Here is an 18164-nt window from a genome sequence, read left to right as displayed (position 1 = left end):
ACCAAAAACCGAGCGCAGAACGTGACGTTCTGCGACGTATAGCATTGATCGATGTCGACGTCGAACTCCGGCAAAAAGGTCGGGAACCTCGGAACGATGGCGCTGATTGAGATGTCTAGCTTGAGAGGAGAATCACCAAACATGGACGCCGAGTTGAGGTTCTGACCAATGTGGCGTTTCAATGGGGGTCGAGGATGACCCCCGGAGTGTCGCGTGGTGAACAGGTCTGTGGGTCAGTGACAGTGGGAAACGCATCATGGTTTGACCATAAAAAATGATTTATTTGAAGAACCTAGCGCTGTTCTGTGAAGATTGACGAAGTAATTTAGAACCAATAAAATTGGTTTGCATGGTTCGATGCAGGCGAAATCGTTGGAAATAAAATCAAAGGCATAAATCCAAGTGAATGAAACAGAATCTAATAAAAAGTAAAAACCACACAATTTGACGTTTTATTGCTTCCATACCTTGCCAATTGCTATACTTTTTGTGCATTGCGGGCACGTAGCTGTTGCACGCAGAATCATCGAAAGAGGGGAGTTTGACAATTGTTGTAGTTCACACTCGTTGCACAGAATCAAATTTTACTCAACGAATGCGACTCATTGCAAAGCTCGATTTTTTCAGCACTCGTCGTATTAACCCAACTCGGTAAACACCATTGGATATATTTACGACTCATTTTCAGCGTTAGAGCGTAAAAGTCAAACTGGACTACGCTTGTTTTTGATTTAAGTGTACAACCTAAAACAAAACCGCAAAAAATTACGCTAACCCAGTTCAATTTAAAACCTTTTGTTCTCGCCCATAACATAACCTCATTTCGCCGCGGCGGCACATCAACACACATAAAATCGTTCTGATAACGTACACTTGCACGGTCTCAACGGGTCATCCCGCGCTGATCGCGTCGTCGTCGTCGTCGTCACAACGACCAGCAAGGGTTAATCGCTCGATCAGTCGAACACCAGCCACGGTCATGGGAACACAACGACGTATCAAGTGGGTACTGCCGCTGCTAGCGCTAGTGACGCTTCCGGAAGTTCGCGCCGGAATTTTGGACAACCGCATCGATCCGGTGTGCGATCTGCCGGATACGCTGGTTCGGGAGATCCAGGGTTATCAACCGATCGTGAATGGGATTGTGAGCAGGATTTTCGAGGGGGACTTTGCTGGGAAGACATGGGACAGCCTGTCGGAACTGGTGGACACGTTTGGGGCACGGTTGGCGGGATCGGAACAGCTGGAGAAGGCGATCGATTACGTGATTGATGGGATGAAGCGCGATGGGTTGGAAAACGTCCACACGGAGAACGCTAGCGTTCCGCATTGGGTCAGAGGGTTTGAAAGCGCTCAGCTTGTAGCTCCGTTCAAGAAGAATCTACCGCTGTTGGGATTGGGAACGACTGTCGGGACTCCACGAGGTGGTATCATCGCGGATGTGATCGCGGTCGAGTCGTTCAAGGAGTTCGAAGCGTTCACCCCCGAACAGGTCAAGGGCAAGATCGTGGTGTTTGTACCTCCGTGGCAAGGTTATGGTAAAACTGTGGCATACCGAAGTCACGGAGCATCGGTAGCGGCCAAAAAGGGTGCCGCGGCCACGTTGATCCGATCGATCACGCCGTTCTCGATAGGATCGCCTCACACGGGAGTTCAAGACTACGAGGACGGAGTACGGAAGATTCCGACGGCCTGCATCACCGTGGAGGATGCCGAAATGATCCTGCGGAAGTATCGCAGAGGTGAAACCCTCACGATACACCTGGAGATGGATGATCGCAACCTGGAGCCGTTCATCTCGCGGAACACGATCGCAGAACTAGTGGGAACAACTTACCAGAACAATCAAGTTGTGGTAGTGTCTGGTCACCTGGACAGCTGGGACGTCGGAGTGGGCGCCATGGATGACGGCGGAGGAGCGTTGATCTCGTGGAAGGCGCTGACCTACCTGAAGGCCATGGGATTCAGGTCACGACGCACGATTCGGGCGATCCTGTGGACCGGCGAAGAGTTGGGACTGTGGGGTGGACAAGCATACCGCGAAGCTCACCAGGCAAACGAAAAGGAAGAGTTTAACTTCTTCTTCGAATCGGACATCGGAACGTTCGAACCGAAGGGTTTGGACTTCTCCGGCAACAAAGAGGCGGAGTGCATCTTCCGGGAGATTGTCAAGTACAATTTTCATTTGTTTCCCAAAAACCACTCACTAATCAAAGTACCCCCTCTTGACAGGTTAATGACCCCGCTGAACGCCACCGAGTTCGAGACGCCCACCGACGGAGGGCCGGACATTAGCCACTGGACCAGCCGGGGATTTCCCGGGGCGTCGCTGATCAACAAGAATGAAAAGTACTTCTGGTTCCACCATTCCGCCGGGGATAGCATGGCGGTCGAGGATCCGCGCAACTTGGACAAGTGCGTCGCGCTGTGGGCGGCGGCCGCGTACGTTGTGGCCGATCTGAGCGTGCCGATGCCGAAGGATGTTAAGGGATGATTGTTTCGAGGGTTGAAATGTGCCTGCAGGAAGTAATTATCGAAGAACAGAAAGAATTTAAAAAAAAATTACTGAGTAGAAATAAGCTGTGTACCGACAACATATAAATCAAATAAATAATGTAGAATAATTAAGTTTTATATTTTTTGTTTGGTTCAACTTTATAATTCTTGCGAAGTGACATTATAGCCTTTTGGGATTTTTACGTCCCACGGGTTCACCTCTGAAGTACTAGTCCAGTGTGTTGTACAATTGTCCAATAAAAATATAAAATCAACAATTTTTCACGCAATTCAATACTTGTGGAAGCGAGTTTTTTCCTAGAAGTGCAACAGTTGAGTAAGAAAGCAACTCAAAGCAAAGGAGAAGAGAGAGAAGAGAGTTGCTCACTTGCTCACTGTCTTGCCCCAAAGTTTCTACCTCCCAAATGGGACGAATTGGGAATTCAATTCTACCCATGCTTTTGCCCTGTATTCAGAACGTTCAGAACAGTTTGTTAAAATTGATTAGAATCATTTCATTATGGTACACCAGAAGGACGGAAATGAAAAAAAGTGGTCGTTAATTACTTATAACAGAGAATACAGTCCAGACTCGATTGTCTGAAGGCCTTGAAAAAAAATATACTTCGGATAATCGAATCACAAAAAAAATTGACTGTCTTATTTTTGATTGATGAGCTCAAGTGTGACCCATTAACTACTCCAAAGTGATTAAAAGTGTTTAATTCTAAGATAGCGGCAAAAATGACAATGATTAATTTATTTATTTATTTGTCTTCGACTGTTCGAGACTGTTTTCTAACATCTAATTATCTTCTTGAAACTAACTAAATATTGAAAAATTGTATTTATTGGTTTTTAGACATTCAAACATTCAAACTTGACTAAAATCGGGTCGCAGAAACTAAATTTGATGTCAAAACCAAAAAAAAAATTATCGTGGTTCGATTATCCGAAGATTCATACAAACCATCGATAATAGAACTTCGGACAATCGAGGCTTCGGATAATCGAGTCTGGACTGTACTCAAACTTGACGAAAACTGGGTGCCCTCCAGATTTCGATTTTCAAATTCCCGAGTTTTCCGGTTTGCTTTTACATTTTTACATTAAAAAACTTGAAAAGGCATACACAACAAAACTCCGTTTGTTTTAGATTATTAAAAAAAATCTTTACTGGAAAGCAGGAAATTGCTATGTTTTGAAAACATTTTCATTAAAAAATTAAAAAATTAGATTGAATTTTTTTTATAAAAAGCATGAGAATTTTTTTTTAAATTTGCGATTTCTAAGATTTTTTTCTAGGCTGAAACAGATGCCTTGAAACTTTTTTTTCTGATCAATTTTTTGATCTTAGGCACAATGTAGAAAAGTTATTTCAAAAATCAAACTTTAAAAATTACCCGTTTTTCTTTTTTAACACAAAACGAAATTGAGCAAAATAACAATTTTTGAATTTGTTTAGTTACTGAAAATACTTTTTCCGATTTTTTACACAAGATGGTCAACATTCATTTTGTAGTTCTTCGATTTTTTTAACAAAACTTTATTTGCGAGAAAATGAAAATAAAGTCAAACATTTTTAACTTAAATTTCCGAAAAATTTCTAATTTAAAGCCGAAATTTCAAAACTCAGTTTTTATGATTGTTTGTAAAAAAAAGTAAAGTTATTTGATCATAAAAAACTTAAAAAAAATGTTTCGAAGATCCCAGTATGCTTAAAAAAATCTAAAATTCAAAAGATGTTTAAATGAACCCAAACATGTTAAAAATGATTTTAAACGCAGGGGAATACATTTTAAATCAATTTCAGCTGTTTGCACTTAAATTTTCATTGAAATTTAGAATTATTTTGCGGTTTATAAGCAAACCCCTTATGTCTATATATCAAAATGTTTGTAATTGTCTGCTCTACAACTTTGTAGAACATTGTAACACTCTAAAAAATAACCCTGCAAAGTTAGAAAAAACACGAAATTTTTAAATGAAAAATTTTGTTCTAAATGAAAAAATGACCCTTCTGGGTCAATGTAAATTCGAAAAGTACATTAAATTTCCTATAAAATGACATGTTCCAAAATTTTTTACAGTCGAGTAACGGAAAATGGGAGAATTTTTAAAACTTTTTTAGTGTTTTTTTTTCGATGAAAAATACGTTTATTCGGAATTCTGAGTACGCCATCAAATCGGGCGTCTAATTTTACATAAAAGTCCCTTTGACGCCAAATTTCTATCTCATCACCGTTTCAGGCTGCAAATTATTGAAAAACACCTCTTTTTTCGCATGTTCAAAAATGGAAGGGGTCGTACCGCCCCTCCGTCACGAGATATCAAAAAACGGACCTCGGATTCGTGATCAGGGACAAAAGTTACCCCTTAGGACAAAGTTTCACGCAAATCGAAGAGGGGTCGGGGCAACTGCTGTGTGAGTTGGCGGAGAATTACCCATAATCAAATCACGAACAAAACAAACAAAAATCGTTTTTTTTATTTTCTTACTTTAAACATCAAATTCGACTTCTGCGACCCCATTTTAGTTAAATTTGAATTGTTGATTGCCTGATGCCTGTGGAACCTTGGTGTAGGGGTAAGCGTGGTTGCCTCTCACCCAGTCGGCTTGGGTTCGATCCCAGACGGTCCCGGTGGCATTTTTCGAGACGAGATTTGTCTGACCACGCCTTCCGTCGGACGGGGAAGTAAATGTTGGCCCCGATCTAACCTAGGGGGTTAGTTCGTTAGCTGTATCCAGGTGTAGGGGTCGTCTCCCTGGGTCCTGCCTCAGTGGAGTCGCTGGTAGGCAGTTGGACTCACAATCCAAAGGTCGTCAGTTCGAATCCCGGGGTGGATGGATGCTTAGGTGTAAAAAGAGGTTTGCAATTGCCTCAACAAATCTCGCAATCGAGAACGCCAAGGCTTTTTTTTATTGCCTGTAAAATTATAAAATGCATTTATTCAATATTTCATCATCATCATTTTTGATTTCAAAATTCAAAATCACTTTAGAGTAGTTCAGAGGTCCTACTAAAGCTTAACAATCAAAAAATAAGACAACGAAAAAACATTTGTTGTTCATGATTCGATGATCCGAAGTGAATTTTTGCCAAAGCCTTCGGATAATCGAGTCTGGACTGTAATTGAAACTTCGGATAATCGAGGACTTCAAATTAACGAGCCCGGACCGGTCTCAGTAAAAACTGAGAAAATACTGAGTACGAAAAAAGATTGTTCAAGATTCGACAATTCAAAGTTCCCCTTAGAAATCTTAGACCCAGAAATGCCGAATTAATAAGACTCCATTCAATTTTGTGCAATCTTCAACAAATTACCCTGGACTGTTCCCTTACCACGCTGACTGGATGCCACCACGCACTCTGAGAAAAATACCTTCCCTTCTCCACAGCCAACCCAACCACCCTGTTCCGCAATTAACGAGCTTCTTGAGCCCCTTCTTGACGAAATGGTTTCCAACAGAAAAAAAACGCTGAACTTGACCAGCCGGTCATTATAAAGCAATAAATGCGATCAAAAAAGTGTCCAAATTTACCACGCTGCTGCCTTCACTGCGCGCGCTCCCTGATTGAGATATGGAGAGCAAAAACAAAAGTCTCCACGACTTTAATCGTGGGAGAACCGGCCACCTATCCGAGAAAGGTGTCGCTTTGTGTTCCACCACTTCTTGCCCCCACGGTGCGACTCACTGGCGCTACTTGTAACAAGTGTGTGTTTCTGTAATATCTCACGCAAAAACAAACAATTTGCAGCAGTTTTGTCTGGCCGTTCCGGAAGTTGCGTCCAAGAATGTCGTCGCCGAGACTGACGCAAAGTGCAGGACGGATATCGGTTTCGTGGAGGGATCTATACACAACCGCACACACATACTATTTATGGCTTCCTTGCGGATTGTGGACGTGTTTGCAGCTGTCTGCTGCTACCAAGTTCAAGGACTTTCGAGTGGATCAGTGATGACAAGTGCAACGACGTTCTTGGACTGTTAATCCGCCCAGCGGGAAGGTTCTGGACTCGTCTACGTACCTGGAATGAAAAGGAGAGTTGAGAGCTGGATTAGTTGCGAGTTGATTTGAGATTCGCTGAAGCTAACAGCATGCTGGTATTGCATAGAAAACGGAAATGTTCGATGTGTTATCGCAAGTTGAGACTTCCCCCGCGAGCTTCAATGGCAAGAAACAGTGACCCTTCTCTACCCACAGTCAATAGTAATCACATCTCTCTCGCTCTCGATAAGGGAGAACTGGTACAAACGCGTAGAATCGTCAACTCAGGGGGGACGACCGCGCCATCATATGGCTTCGGTTTGTAATAATTGACCAACCGTAACCATCTGAGGGCTTCCACCGAGCGGACACAGGCCATCATCTGGACGTGACAGATGACGCGCGCGCGCTCTCTCGACAATTGACAATTCATTTCAAAATTAACGAGCTAGAATTATGAACTGCGCTGCTGCGACAAAGTAATCAGGCGATGACTCACGAGTGCAATCAACGGCGTTATCTTTTCAGGAAGCGCGTATAAACTGCAATCGAAGCGAGGGGACAGAAAATAATTGGATTCTAATAACATAGTGTGTCTTCTTCCCCATCCACGCCCTACACAATTAAGTCACCTCAATCAAAATCTGCACAAGTTATAAATCTCAATCGAGTTAATTTGAAACATGCCAACGGAAGAACGTAGAACCGGGCAGCGATAAGAAACGACGACCACGTTTTTGGCGCGACGTCGTCATTTACTTATCAGAACTCGGCCGCATCGTGGTCAAGACATATAATACTGACAAACATTGAGGGAAGCGAACGTTCTAGATAGGTTGAACAAACAGCAGTGGAAAAAGGGGAAAACTATGATAGATTAGGGGCATCACGGACAGCCCACCTCTAATTGCATAAGCATAGGGCTAAGGGCTGACCAACGCAAGACGGCTTTTACGGATGGCACTGTGAGAATATTAACTGGATGTAAAAAAATAATTTATTCACATTAAATACTTAAGTGAAATTTTCATAAAGTGTTCCCACACTTTTATACCCCAAAGTTTTTAGCACCAATATTTTTGTTACTCACATTTAAGCATCTTCAAAACTACGAGAACTGTCCAAATTATTGGTTATTCATCCCCTACAATTTACAACAAAGTTTGAATCTTTTTACAATCAGAATGTTGCGGGATTGGGTCGGTAAGTTTGACAATTTTTGAATAAGACACCACCTTCTTTGATTGGTGTACACCCTAATTTTTTCAAATTCTCTAACTAGTGTCCATCTTAGCTACATATTTTTACAATTCTGAAGAAATTAAAAAAAAAAACAAACATTTCAAAAGGGCGAAATTAAAGTGTTAAGCCTTTTTGAAATGTATGTCGTTATTTTAAAATTTCGAAAATAAAAAATCGAAAACTTTTTTAACCTTCAATAATCCAACCCCGCCTCTAGGCGGGCTTCTATCTAAAATTCGCCAAACTTAATTTTTTTAAACAATTTTCGATTATTAAAAAGCATTGAAAATAAAAAACTCATAAAATTTAAGAAAATGTTAGGGTTGGAAGAGTGACTTGTTTTATGTGACTTTGCCAATGTTTGAAAAAATATTTTTTTTCTGAAGTAAATTTTGGCTGTATTTTTCACTAATACTTTTCATATAATATGTAAAAATAAGTATGCAGTATTTTTTTATTGTACCAGACTTTTATGCCTTTAAGCATTTTAAACAATTTAAATGATAATTGTTTTATTCTTGAGCAACAAATGTGAAAAACATGCAAAAAAAAGAAAAAGTGGCTGTAAAAAAATTAAAAAAAAACTAAATAGACAAAAGGTAATGATAGCAGGTGGTAGTATTAGAAAATTGAAATCAGAAACTAACATAAATGAAACAAGATAAATTCAAATAAAAATACTAAATATGAAACAAGAAAAACATAAAACATTCGAAGAAAAGTTTTTCGAAAAAAATTGGAAGTAGATGGTTAAATATTTATTTAAATTACAATTAATCCATCTGAATTCTACAAATATTTCAAAAAATGTATATCCTCCTCTTATTTGCAGATTTTTAACTTGGCTAGAATTCTTCAATTCTAACCTGGCAACCCTGAACATTATTCGCAATTCGCAATTCGCAATTCGCAATTTTCAGTGTAAGAACGGGCCTTGACCGATCTTATGCACTAGGTTCCCGACGAACACGCACTGCCCTTACACCTACATCTCACCCTTGCTCTGAGTCAGTACGAGCAGCACGCTAGAACACGCTTTGAGTGTTCGTGCCAGGCATGCACACCTTCTTTTCCGGTTACGCATTTTAACTCGGCCGGGGGTGGTACATTACGTAGGGTTTGATGTAAGTATAAGCGCCTAACCATTTATAGTGTGCCTATCAACTTTCATTAAAGCAAAAACTGTTTTATTTTTTGTTTGAATTCAAAAACTAGTTGTTATTCTACTGTGTACTGTTTTCTCCTGAAATATTCCCTAATGTTAAGTCGTGTTTATTTGTTGATATTTCTTATGTCGCGGTGTTTTGTTACAATTTTTTGGACCTAAGCATGTTTTCAAAAGTTTACCAAAAGTACAATAGTAGTATTTGTATTAATCCTTTAACCATTCCATAAATTGAGTAAGGGCTCAAACCTCACTTGTTTGAAAAAGGGTGAAGATTGAAAACAATAGACAGTAAAAGAGAATTTATTTTATAAAAATCAAGTATCAATTGTTAGAGAATGATGATCGCATTTCAAAGAATAAAAATGAGAAGCTAGATGTATTAGATGTAAAATTAGACAATAGTTAATAAATAGAGATACAAAACAAGCATAGATTATAGTAATGATAATTTATAGGACAGATAGAGAATTATTCAAATAAATAAATTCGCAATAAAATCAAAAAAGATTAGGCGAATGATAAATAGACTTGATATTACTAGTACATTAAAGAAAAGTATATTTTTAAGGAAAAAAAAAATACAAAACAAAGTTTGTTACAGCAATATCAATTGGTAAAAAAGAGTGGAAAAGTTTTGAGAGATAAGAGAATCAAAAGTTAGTAAAATCAAAATCAAATGATGGATATTAAATAGAAGAATCAGTGAAGAAGTGAGAATTAGTAAAGCAAAATAAAAATAGGAGATAGGTGGTAGCTGAGAATGAAGAGAAGAGAAACCCCGTTGTGCGATGTTTTAGGTACATCCACAGCAGTTGACTCAACATACTGCGAATCGAAACAATACCGTCTACAATCACAAATTACTTCCCTTCCCACATTGTCGCGCCCCTTTCTTTTAGCCGTCTCGACTCTGACCCGCGTTGGTCAAAGGTTTACGATCCGTTTCCACAGGCCACCAGCTAGGTCATCATGAAAACCAAGCCAACGTGGAGGTAAGAAAATAGGACACTTGCAAGGAACCAGAGCTATACTGTTCTGATCAAGATAATTCGGATGATCTAACAGAACTACGGATGTAGTTAGTTACGCTCCTTCCAGGATGTTCCTTACGTGGACGTCAACCGAAGAGCACGCAACAAGGTCAGTGCCATTGCATGCTCTTAGGTATCAATCCTTGGCCTGCAAACATTATTTTAAAAATTTGAAAAAACAACTTATTTATCGAAATAAATTACCAAAAATGATTCTAACTTTAAAACAGTGCGAGAATCAAAAATACAATCAACTCTACATAAAAATGGTTTCTAGAAACCTTTTTGGAAACTTTTGAAAAATGACTTTTTCCAACAAAAAAATCTGTAATGCATAAGACCTATAAACGTAGGAAACCCTAGCGCATTGGATGTTTTGAAGAGGTAATCTTGAAATACACTATAATTTTATACTACCAAACCCAAATCTGGAGTTTTTTTTAAAGGTCCAATTAACCAAATTTTCAGTTTTTGCTTTTTGGGTGTTTTTTAATACCCCTGACTCAAGGCGGTTCCAAAAACACCCAAGAAGCAAAATCTGGAAGTTTGGTTTATTGGGCCTTTTAAAAAAAACTCCAGAAATTATCAACTGATTAAAGTCAGTTTCATAAATTCCACTCTGGATCCTTGTTTACAGTTGAGCAACTCTCTACGAAATCGGCCGATTTCGACCATTTTTATTTTTTGTAATTTTTTATTTGACTCAAACTTTGTGGGGGCCTTCCCTATGACCAAATATGCTATTTTGCGTCATTGGTTCACCCATACAAGTCTCCATACAATTTTGGCTGCTGTCCATACAAAATGGTATGTAAATATTCAAACAGCTGTAACTTTTGAGTGAATTTTCTGATCAATTTGGTGTCTTCGGCAAAGTTGTAGGTATTGTTGAGGTCATTAGAAAATGGTGGGCTATTTGGGTGAGACTTAGAAAACTTCAATTTTCGTGTTTCTTTTTCTTTAAGCCGCTGTATATCAGCAACCAGAGGTCCAATCTTCAATGTCTCTTAGACAATTTTATAGCAAATTTTCTGAACTTTTCAAAAAAAATATTTTTAGAAATGGTCACTCATGGTCACTATTTTTAAAAATTGAAAAACTGAAAATATTTCGCTAAAATCAAACTTTCGGTGGCTATATCTTGAAAACGGAGCCCTTTATCAAAAATCTTGCATTAAAAAGTAATGTCAAACTTGTTTTTGCATAAAACTTCGATTTTTCCAAACATCACTATTTTTTCAAAAATTCATAACTCGGCGGCAGATTTTTTTGACCATGTTTCTCTATGGCTCAAAAGTTGCGGATTTTTGTCCCCTAAAACATAGCAAATTTTTTTTCCGTGTACCTATTTTTTCTCAAAAGTCCTCAACAATATCTAAAACTTTGCCGAAGACACCAAATTGATCAGAAAATTCACTCAAAAGTTACAGCTGTTTGAATATTTACATATACCATTTTTATATGGACAGCTGCCAAAATTGTATGAAGACTTGTATGGGTGAACCAATGACACAAAATAGCATATTTGGCCATAGGGAAGGCCCCCACAAAGTTTGAGCCAAATCAAAAAATACAAATAAAATCCATTTCCGGTTGTGGTAGAGAATTGCTCAGTTCAGAGTCGATTCTCCGAAGCCTCGATTATCCAAAGGTCTGTATGGGACTTCCGTATAATCTAATCAGGACCAAACTTTTTTTTATTTCAATATCTCAAACAAACGGGAACTATCGATATATATTTTATTCATCCCTCAATCTACTATTTCCATGAAGATTTACAGCAAAATTTGTCAATTTTAATAATCAATTTATTTTAGGATTGGTATCGTAAGTTCTACAATTTTGGAATAAGAAGACAACAACCTCATTGGTTTCTGTGTTCTGTGTAAAAAAATGTGTAAATTTGGAAGGTGTAATATTGCAAGGTTATTTATGATGTAATTTTATCTCCATTAAGACTGAAAAAGTGACATTACAGCAGAAAAGTGGTAAGATTACACATTTTCAGAAGTAGAATAGATTTTTTGACATAGGACTATGTCTTTACTTACTATATTGGGGGGCCAGTTCAGAAATTCGATCCAAAGCGTCACTTTTAAGCGTTAAAAAAGGGGACATTTTGAACGCTTATATCTTTTTTCCCTGTGAATCAATCCAGATGGTTGGACCACCAATCGAAAGAGGAAGACTTCAGCTATTGTTTAACTACATAGATAGTCTGACTAAACATAGTTAAAGCACTTAAAACATGCAATCAAAATGAGTAATTTTTCAGTACAAATCGGACAGATGACCAATCAGAGCGAGCGTATGCATTCGAGACCGCGCCCCTTTTGTGCCGTTCTCCGGCTGTGCCGCTATTTAAGCAGAAAATTTCGCAAAAGCAAGTCACTTTGGAACGAGCACTCGAACTGTGCACGTCGGGCCGGCGCGGAGCAGCAGCAGCAGCGGCCAATAGAAGAAGAGGACCAGCAACCAGAAGGAAGAACCACCGGCAGCAGAAGGAGGAAATTCGAGCGAAGCGGACGGCGTGGAAGTCGCTATGATGCGGCGGTTCTCATGAAAAATGGCCAATTCGACAGTGGTGGCCAAAACCAGGAGTGGCCGATGCCCTCAAAGAAGGTTCCCTCGGGGCCTGGGGGGACATTTACAGAAACATACGAGTTGTGGCAATATGGGTATCAAAATTCATGGTTTTTTATACTGAACATAATAATGGCCATTTCGACAGTAGTGGCCACAACCTGGAGTGGCCGGTGCCCTCAAAGAAGGTTCCTCCGGGGCCTGGGGGACATTTACAGAAACATACGAGTTGTGGCAATATGGGTATCAAAATTCATGGTTTTAATACTGAACATAATAATGGCCATTTCGACAGTAGTGGCCACAACCTGGAGTGGCCGGTGCCCTCAAAGAAGGTTCCTCCGGGGCCTGGGGGACATTTACAGAAACATACGAGTTGTGGCAATATGGGTATCAAAATTCATGGTTTTGATACTGAACATAATAATGGCCATTTCGACAGTAGTGGCCACAACCTGGAGTGGCATGTGCCCTCAAAGAAGGTTCCCCCGGGGCCTGGGGGGACATTTACAGAAACATACGAGTTGTGGCAATATGGGTATCAAAATTCATGGTTTTTGATACTGAACATAATAATGGCCATTTTGACAGTAGTGGCCACAACCTGGAGTGGCCGGTGCCCTCAAAGAAGGTTCCCCCGGGGCCTGGGGGGACATTTACAGAAACATACGAGTTGTGGCAATATGGGTATCAAAATTCATGGTTTTTGATACTGAACATAATAATGGCCATTTCGACAGTAGTGGCCACAACCTGGAGTGGCCGGTGCCCTCAAAGAAGGTTTCCCCGGGGCCTGGGGGGACATTTACAGAAACAAACGAGTTGTGGCAGTATGGGTATCAAAATTCATGGTTTTTGATACTGAACATAATGGCCATTTCGACAGTAGTGGCCACAACCTGGAGTGGCCGGTGCCCTTAAAGCAGGTTCCCCCGGGGCCCGGAGGACTTTTTACAGAACCATACGTGTTGTGGCATATTGGTATCAAAATTCATGGTTTTTGATACTGTACATGAAAATTGACATTCCGACAGTAGTGGCCACAACCTTGAGTGACCGGTGATCTCAAAGCAGGTTTCCCCGGGGCCCGGAGGGTCTTTAACAGAAACATACGAGTTGTGGCAATATGGATATCAAAATGCATGGTTTTTGATACTGAACATGAAAATTGACATTTCGACCGTAGTGGCCACAACCTGGAGTTGCCGGTGCCCTCATAGAAGGTTCACCTTGGGAGAACATTTATGACAATTTTGCCGACAAATCTATGAAACAAAATAAAATAATCTTATTTCAGATTTTACTAGCAATCCAAAAACACATTCAAATTGTTTGGTCCTATGTCTTTCGGTTATGTCTCTGACATACCATCTTGAACTTTTTTTCTTTTTTTTTTTCTTACTTTAAACATGTCTTTCGAATTCTGCGACCTCATTTTAGTCAAATTCAAATGTTTGATTGCCCGTAAAATTAGAAAAAAATGATTTTTTGACTATTTCATCATCGCCATTTTGGCCATTTTTATTTACTATTTCCATAAAGATTTACAGCAAAATTGTGTGTGAAGTGAATAGAATTACACTTTTTTTCTTCATGAAAGATGTAGATATAATATTACCATGATTTTTTACTGTGTACCCTTAACCTATTTTTTTTTTATTTACTAGGCTATTTCTACATATTTTACGATCCGTAAAGTTTTTGTGAAATTTGCTGTTTTTAAATTATGGTCCCTGAGTAAATTGTAAACTTTTAGCGTCAAAATTCACTAAGCATGGTCATGTACTATAGCTCAAAATTTGACAGTCCACTGAAACATATCAAAATATGTAAAAAAATAACTTAATCCACCTATGGGTCATTCCATCTCAACTGTGCACGAAAAAGTGCAAATTTGAAAATTACCCTCTCCGATCCTGCTCAAATTTGACAGAGCTGTTGATACTGTCAAAACATGCAATAATCCCGAATTTCATCCAAATCGGACCACCCCCTCCATTTTTGTACCTCCCCAAAAAATCGACTTTTTGGCGATTTTTGACCAAACCTTCAAGTTTCAAACGACGATAACTCAGGAACCACAAATCTTAGAGGGTCGGTCTTGGACTCAATTTTGAAGGAAATTGGACGTAGAATCCATTTCTGTGGTCAAATTTTTGATTAATTTATTTTTTCTACCTGTATTGCGCAATTGAAAACTTTAAACGGCCGTATCTCAAAACACCCCAACTTATTTTTTTAATTTGACCTCACCATCGTGTTCCCCGGCCAATTTTACATAAGAATCACTTATCGACAAAAAGGAATATGTTTCGTTCCAGAGATATCGAATTTTAAAGTTTTGTGTTTTCGAGAATACCTACATCAGCTTCATTCGCCGCATCTGCTAGAAGCACAAAGGCGGGCTGATCAATAACTGCTACCTGGTGTTCAAGGAGATGATTAATTTAATTTATATTTTCATAATTTTACGCAAATATTTATTCAAATGGCTAATAGGGGGAAATTCTGGTATGTTTGGCAGGTTAAGTCCTCGCTCCTAGTTTCATCCAATTTGCTCATTTTCACTATTTAAACAACAAATTTTGCAAAACTTTTGATAGAAACTTGCTTGTTCACTTCTTATTGAGCTATTTATCACTCGATTTCAGTTGAAAACGCTTTTAATCAGCTGTAATTGAATGCCAAAGCGCTGATATGGCAACATAAGAGGAACGCTGGAATTAGATGCTGTTCCCTACCTTGATCAATCTATTTTTGTGAAAGGAATATTTATTGGGTTATTTTACTTGTTGCTAACCGTTTTAGAGTACCTCCGAGGCCATGACTAGGGCCTTCATCATGAGCGGTAGCAAAATAGTGCCATTCAGCAAAAACCCCAAAACCTGCTTTATTATTATTATTATTATAGTTCATTATTTACACTTTACCATAATTTGGCAAATCCTATTTACGGTTTAAAAGATTGATCATATTAAATCAATTTTAATATTGTGAGCCAGCTCCATTTGATTAAAAGAATCCAAGAATGATGTAAGGAAAAAAATACTGTTGTTCGGACGGTGTCGAAATCATCGCAACTAAATTTGGGGAATTAGCCGCTTTGCAGCAGATCAAACTTTGTGATTTTCTTACATTTTTCAGTTTTATACTTTCCAGAAATCCTTTTCCTACTCCTTGTGATCGTCCTTCACTAGAGTACAACGTATCAACAAATTTTATTAATTTTTGTTCATATTTTTTACTCAGTAATGTATCGTGCACTTATTGTTCAGTGTTACTAACAAGATTAATTGCATTTTCCTGCTCGCTCCGTCGGAATCCAATTCTGCCCTTTACTGTGTGTCGTTATTGCTCTGTCCTGTGGGTTAGCACAGAAATTCACTTCATTCATTTTTTGAGCAGATAAACATTCGTGATTCAACTCCAGTTTCCTACAGTGTTATACAGTCAATTTTTGCCCAATTTGATAAAGATTATTTATGATGAAATATTATTTCAATAAATGACCAGGTAGCAGTTATTGATCAGCCCGCCTGTGTGCTTCTAGCAGATGCGGCGAATGAAGCTGATGTAGGTATTCTCGAAAACACAAAACTTTAAAATTCGATATCTCTGGAACGAAACATATTCCTTTTTGTCGATAAGTGATTCTTATGTAAAATTGGCCGGGGAACACGATGGTGAGGTCAAATTAAAAAATAAGTTGGGGTGTTTTGAGATACGGCCGTTTAAAGTTTTCAATTGCGCAATACAGGTAGACAAAATATATTAATCAACATTTTGATCACGGAAATGGATTCTACGTCCAATTTCCTTCAAAATTGAGTCTAAGACCGACCCTCTAAGATTTGTAGTTCCTGAGTTATCGTCGTTTGAAACTTGAAGGTTTGGTCAAAAATCGCCAAAAAGTCGATTTTTTGGGGAGGTACAAAAATGGAGGGGGTGGTCCGATTTGGATGAAATTCGGGATTATTGCATGTTTTGATAGTATCAACAGCTCTGCCAAATTTGAGCAGGATCGGAGAGGGTAATTTTCAAATGCTGTTCCGCTTCAGATGGAATGACCCCTATGTGGTTGATGCCTTCCTCACTTGTTACTAACAATTGGCGATTCGATGGGATTGGACAAAATTGTTATCTAGTTTTTCTTAAGAACATCAATTAAAATTGCATAAATATCACTTCAGTGGCCAAAACTTGAGACAGGAGAATCTGGCAATTAATGTGTTGGACTCATTGAAGAGGTATTTCGATTACCTAACCAACGGTGGGTCGGATGATGGATCCGGAAATAGTTTAAATACATTTAAGGGAGATCCGGTTTCGAAAAAGTGCATAAGTGTATAAATTGCATAAATATCACTTAAGTGTCCATGACTTAAGATAGGGTTGCCAGATTCTCAATGTTTTGGATCAAGTTTTGGATTCATTAGAAATGTCTTTCGATTACCAAATCAACGGTGGGTCGGATGAATCATCCGGATTTATGTAGTTTAAATACATTTAAGTTAGATCCGGCATCAAAAAAACACATAAATATCATATAAGTGGCCATAACTTAAGACAGGGTTGCCAGATTCTCAATGTTTTGTACTCGTTAGAAAGGTCTTTTGATTACCTAACCAACGCTGATAACATAATGGTATTTGAGTCGATTTCCGATCACTTATCTAACACCCGGTTAAATACAAAAACACATTTTTATACATAACTTTTGAACTTCTTATCAAAACTTTATAAAAATCAATAGGTACGTATGGGACCTCAAACCAAATCGAACGCAACTGGTTTGACCAAAATCAGTTCAGCCAGTGCTGAGAAAACTCAGTGAGAGTTTTGGTCACACACACACAGACATTTGTTCAGTTTTCGATTCTGAGTCGATAGGTATACATGAAGGTGGGTCTACGAGCTTTCTGAGAAAAGTTCATTTTTAGAGCAGGATTATAGCCTTACCTCAGTGAGGAAGGCAAAACATCTGAAAAGAAATGTTGTATAAATTGCTACCTAGGACACAAGAGATCGATGGACAAAGTTTCATCCAGATAAAAAAAATACAATGAAAAGACAATTTGTTAAAATGTACCAAATTTCTCTTAAGTGTTTTTTTATGGTATTAGACCAGTTCTACAAATTGCAACATTTTATGATTATTTTTTATTTTGTATTGAAAAAAAAACCTTTGGCATAAAATTCATGATTTTTAATATCGAGCATTGAGCATTAATATTTTGTCAAAAATTGCTATAGACTGGAATGCTCGGGAGCTTCCAAGAATGTTCAGACGGGGGTACACGTACGAAATCATGAGATTTTGGGCAAAATTCATGGTTTGTTTTGTAGCTGACTTATTGACTGAATGCTTCTTTGTCATACTGGTCATGCCTGTTACATAACCACCTTTTGCACTTTTTCAACACCCAACATACAAATCAAGGCCCGGTGTGGGATCGTTAAATGTCATCAAAACGAAACCACTGTCAAGTGTAGTGGTAGCATGAAAAATCGTCAACTTTTTTTTACGGTACCCTATGACGTCCAGCCACAATCCACAATGTGATTAAATCCAACCTCAGCCCTGAAATGTGCACCAGAATATGCGTTCGCGTAACTGCCGCCGCCGCCCAAAGCCAATTTAATTCACTTTCT

The 18164-nt window shown here is 38.8% G+C and overlaps 2 protein-coding genes across 2 annotated transcripts in view; one reads left to right on the top strand and one right to left on the bottom strand.

The window, feature by feature from the left end:
- LOC6050625 (microtubule-associated protein Jupiter) overlaps nucleotides 1–18164 on the bottom strand; it is a 243610-nt gene that overhangs the window by 211701 nt on the left and 13745 nt on the right. The window lies entirely within an intron of this gene.
- Nucleotides 897–2634, top strand: LOC6054101 (carboxypeptidase Q). The gene is made up of 2 exons (XM_001870038.2): nucleotides 897–2172; nucleotides 2233–2634. Exons 1-2 carry the CDS (start codon nucleotides 980–982, stop codon nucleotides 2492–2494), a joined length of 1455 nt encoding a protein of 484 aa, XP_001870073.2. The 5' UTR covers nucleotides 897–979; the 3' UTR covers nucleotides 2495–2634.

Source organism: Culex quinquefasciatus, chromosome 3 (assembly GCF_015732765.1).
Source record: "Culex quinquefasciatus strain JHB chromosome 3, VPISU_Cqui_1.0_pri_paternal, whole genome shotgun sequence".
In the NCBI taxonomy this organism is placed as follows: Eukaryota; Metazoa; Arthropoda; class Insecta; order Diptera; family Culicidae; genus Culex; species Culex quinquefasciatus.
Note: the sequence above shows the minus strand (reverse complement) of the source record. Positions and strands in the feature narration are given on the sequence as shown.